This window comes from Dendroctonus ponderosae, unplaced genomic scaffold, assembly GCF_020466585.1.
Source record: "Dendroctonus ponderosae isolate FM_Combo_2020 unplaced genomic scaffold, Dpon_F_20191213v2 Dpon_F_20191213_3, whole genome shotgun sequence".
Classification (NCBI taxonomy): domain Eukaryota; kingdom Metazoa; phylum Arthropoda; class Insecta; order Coleoptera; family Curculionidae; genus Dendroctonus; species Dendroctonus ponderosae.
The window spans coordinates 15,592,252-15,595,032 of NW_026018508.1; the positions used below are offsets into that span (position 1 = coordinate 15,592,252).

General features: G+C 39.6%; 1 protein-coding gene across 18 annotated transcripts in view; it reads left to right on the top strand.

Moving 5' to 3' along the window:
* LOC109538531 (oxidation resistance protein 1) overlaps nt 1-2,781 on the top strand; it is a 39,708-nt gene that overhangs the window by 33,738 nt on the left and 3,189 nt on the right. For 12 of the 18 annotated variants that reach the window (XM_048664607.1, XM_048664612.1, XM_048664616.1 and 9 more), the window contains 3 exons: nt 257-385; nt 560-634; nt 2,358-2,639. In XM_048664607.1, the coding sequence (XP_048520564.1) occupies nt 257-385; nt 560-634; nt 2,358-2,639 (486 nt within the window). Of the gene's footprint in view, nt 1-256; nt 386-559; nt 635-687; nt 1,517-1,561; nt 2,241-2,357; nt 2,640-2,781 lie in introns of those variants that run through there. The other 6 variants (XM_048664615.1, XM_048664606.1, XM_048664618.1 and 3 more) reach the window with 5 other exon arrangements.

The following is a 2,781-nucleotide window of genomic DNA, read 5'->3' on the forward strand; positions in this document are numbered from 1 at the left end:
GCATGTTGGTGCTGACTATAAATTGCACGTTTCAGTGCAAGTCGTTAAAGATTATTCGTCTCGTTAAATCGTTATTTGCAGTAATGGCACGTCGGATTTAAATCAAAAAAAATAAAATATTATTAGACTTATATATACCGAGTGATTTCAAATTGGCCCCTGAAGGTGTGATCTAGGGAGGACAGAACAATGTTGATGTTCGCAAGATTTACAGACGTTGTGCCAAGTTGTTAACTTGGGATTATTAATGTTTTAGATCAAAGAGCGCAACTTTATGCTTGTGGATCTGGACACTGAACTATGGAGCGAAGAGCCGACCCCATCAAGCAGCCGACATGGAAGTCAAGGAGAAGAAATGGCTGAAATCACCAACACTAATTGGGAGGTAAGTCAGGAAAAACTGATATTTGCTATGGGCATTTTTACGAGCACAAAGCGTTTGCACATACTAAATGGGACGATTTACGAACTTGTATTGAATAATGATTGTTTGAATTCACTTCGGCGTTGAAAATGCCTGTAAAATCGACTGATAAGCTTTGATTTGGTTCGGGCGCAGCTGATCAAGGCCCCTTACGCTAAGATCTACAACATCATCAAGACGCAAACGATGTCCGAAGGAAGCGTCGACGAGGTGATTGAAAACACGCACCCACACATAATACACAGCCTTGTGTGCAACCCCATCTACATCTATATCTCTTTATTCTATATTCCTTCTAGAGCTAGATTTTAACTTTCCCTGTTCAACGCCCGAATATTCTTTTAGAAGCAAATATCGCCAAATATTCAAGTGTGACGCTTTGTAACTGGGTTGTGCAAAGTGGGTGAGTCATTTTATGCGAAAAATAAAGCAATTAGACGCATACGTGAACTCGTTTTCAGTGGTCAATTAATTTAGCGCCGTGCAATTAGCCGAACATGCTAACTTTATTGTATTGGTTCTAATTAATTTCACTCTTCCGTCAAGGATACTGAGTTTGCTGCTAAACACACGAACATGTATTTAGTTTCAAATTGGATGTACTAAATGTTTGGTGATATTTGTCAACGTGGTGCGTCTTTGACGCCCTTAAGGAACCAGGTGGGAAAGGTGGATTGATGCTATCGTTGCGAGCGGTTGTGTTGAATGTATTCAATAATGACGAAGAAGTGGCCACGTAATTGGCAGTTTTGAATGAAAAGTTGTTCGACCTTCGATCAGTTTATCTGACCATTTTCGCTTCAATGAAACTTATCTTGTCAGGCCAATTCAATAACAAATAGCAACGTAATCTGAGGTTCAGAAAAGCGCAAACATGCAAAAGTATGTTTTTAAGTCGGTTTCGGTACCAGCCCGTTGTCCCCGATTGTTTTAAGGCTTTCGTGTGAGCTGCTTAATTAGCCCAATTAATTTAAACATCTGGTGGCTTCTGGTGTTGCAGTGCGTATTTTGAATGAAAAAATAATTCGGTGCAGCAATATCTTTACTGTTCACTGTGTAGGGATTAAAATGAATTTCGAATTGCTTCCGATGGTAAGTGCATATGGGTAGGGGATATTTCGAGTGCAAACCACAGTTTTTCACCAGTAAAAATAAGATTTAATGGCTTATCGTAAAGAAGATTGTTTATAAAATTTAATAACACATAAAAACACTCAACAGCGATAAGGAATTGATGCAACACTCGCAAAAGTTCGCGTACTTCAAATGTTGATAAAGACGCTCAAAAGGTGAAATTAATTTAAAAAATGGTAATATTTACGCTGTACAAATAATCGACACGGAGCCGGTAACATGTGAAAATACAACGAAATTTAATGAGTCTACCTTTCCCAGCTGATTAATGTCTTCCAATAATAGCGTCCCTAGTCAGAGCCGTGAAAATCGTACAGACATCCAACACTATGTAGTGGCTTCTTTAGTTGATGGACCTAAATGTTGAATGTTAGATTAGTTTAGTTGTTCGCGCACAACTGTGTACCTACTAGTGGATAGTTCTGTTTGTTTGTTGATTTCCGTTCAGATCGCATTTCCGATAGCGCATTTTTGGCCGGTATTCAAAAACCTACGTGACCGAAATAAATAAGGATGGTTTTGCACCAGTAGGTATCCGTGAGCCGTCAGTTTGGTTTGGTCCGAAAACTAACTGACGTCGATCAGAAATTCAATGATCAGTAAAACTGTTCCGCTTTGTTAACATCTGTATATGGACATCAATTGGGATAAAAGCGCACCAGGAATTTTCGTTAGTGTACATGTAAACACAGCAACCTTAGTGGTTTAGAACCATATCTGTCGCTTGGTCTAGACGCTTTCCAGCTCTACCGTACGATGGGCATTTGTAGCAACTGATTATAAAACGATTTTTCCTCAGGTGCAGTCAATGTCGGACGAATATCGGCGCGCCTTCTACGGCACCGTCGATACCCAGTCCCTTGACGACTTATCACCTCCCGATCTGATTGGTAAGACCGAAATTCTCACCGATGATCATCGAGAGTCGCTCTGCAGACATTTACCAGCCCGAGCTGAAGGGTATGCCTGGACTTTGGTTTTCAGCACCAGTCAGCACGGGTTCAGTCTTAACAGTATGTACAGGAAAATGTTCAAGCTAGAATCCCCCATCTTATTGGTTATTGAAGATACTGACAATAATGTAAGTACCTATTCACTTTTTACAATTTTGTCTTTAAAAAAGACAGGATTTCCTCACGTCCTTTATTACAGATTGATAAATAGTGCTCCTATTTCGCAATAAGAACGAATTATTTATCAAAAAGTAATCAAGAACTATCACC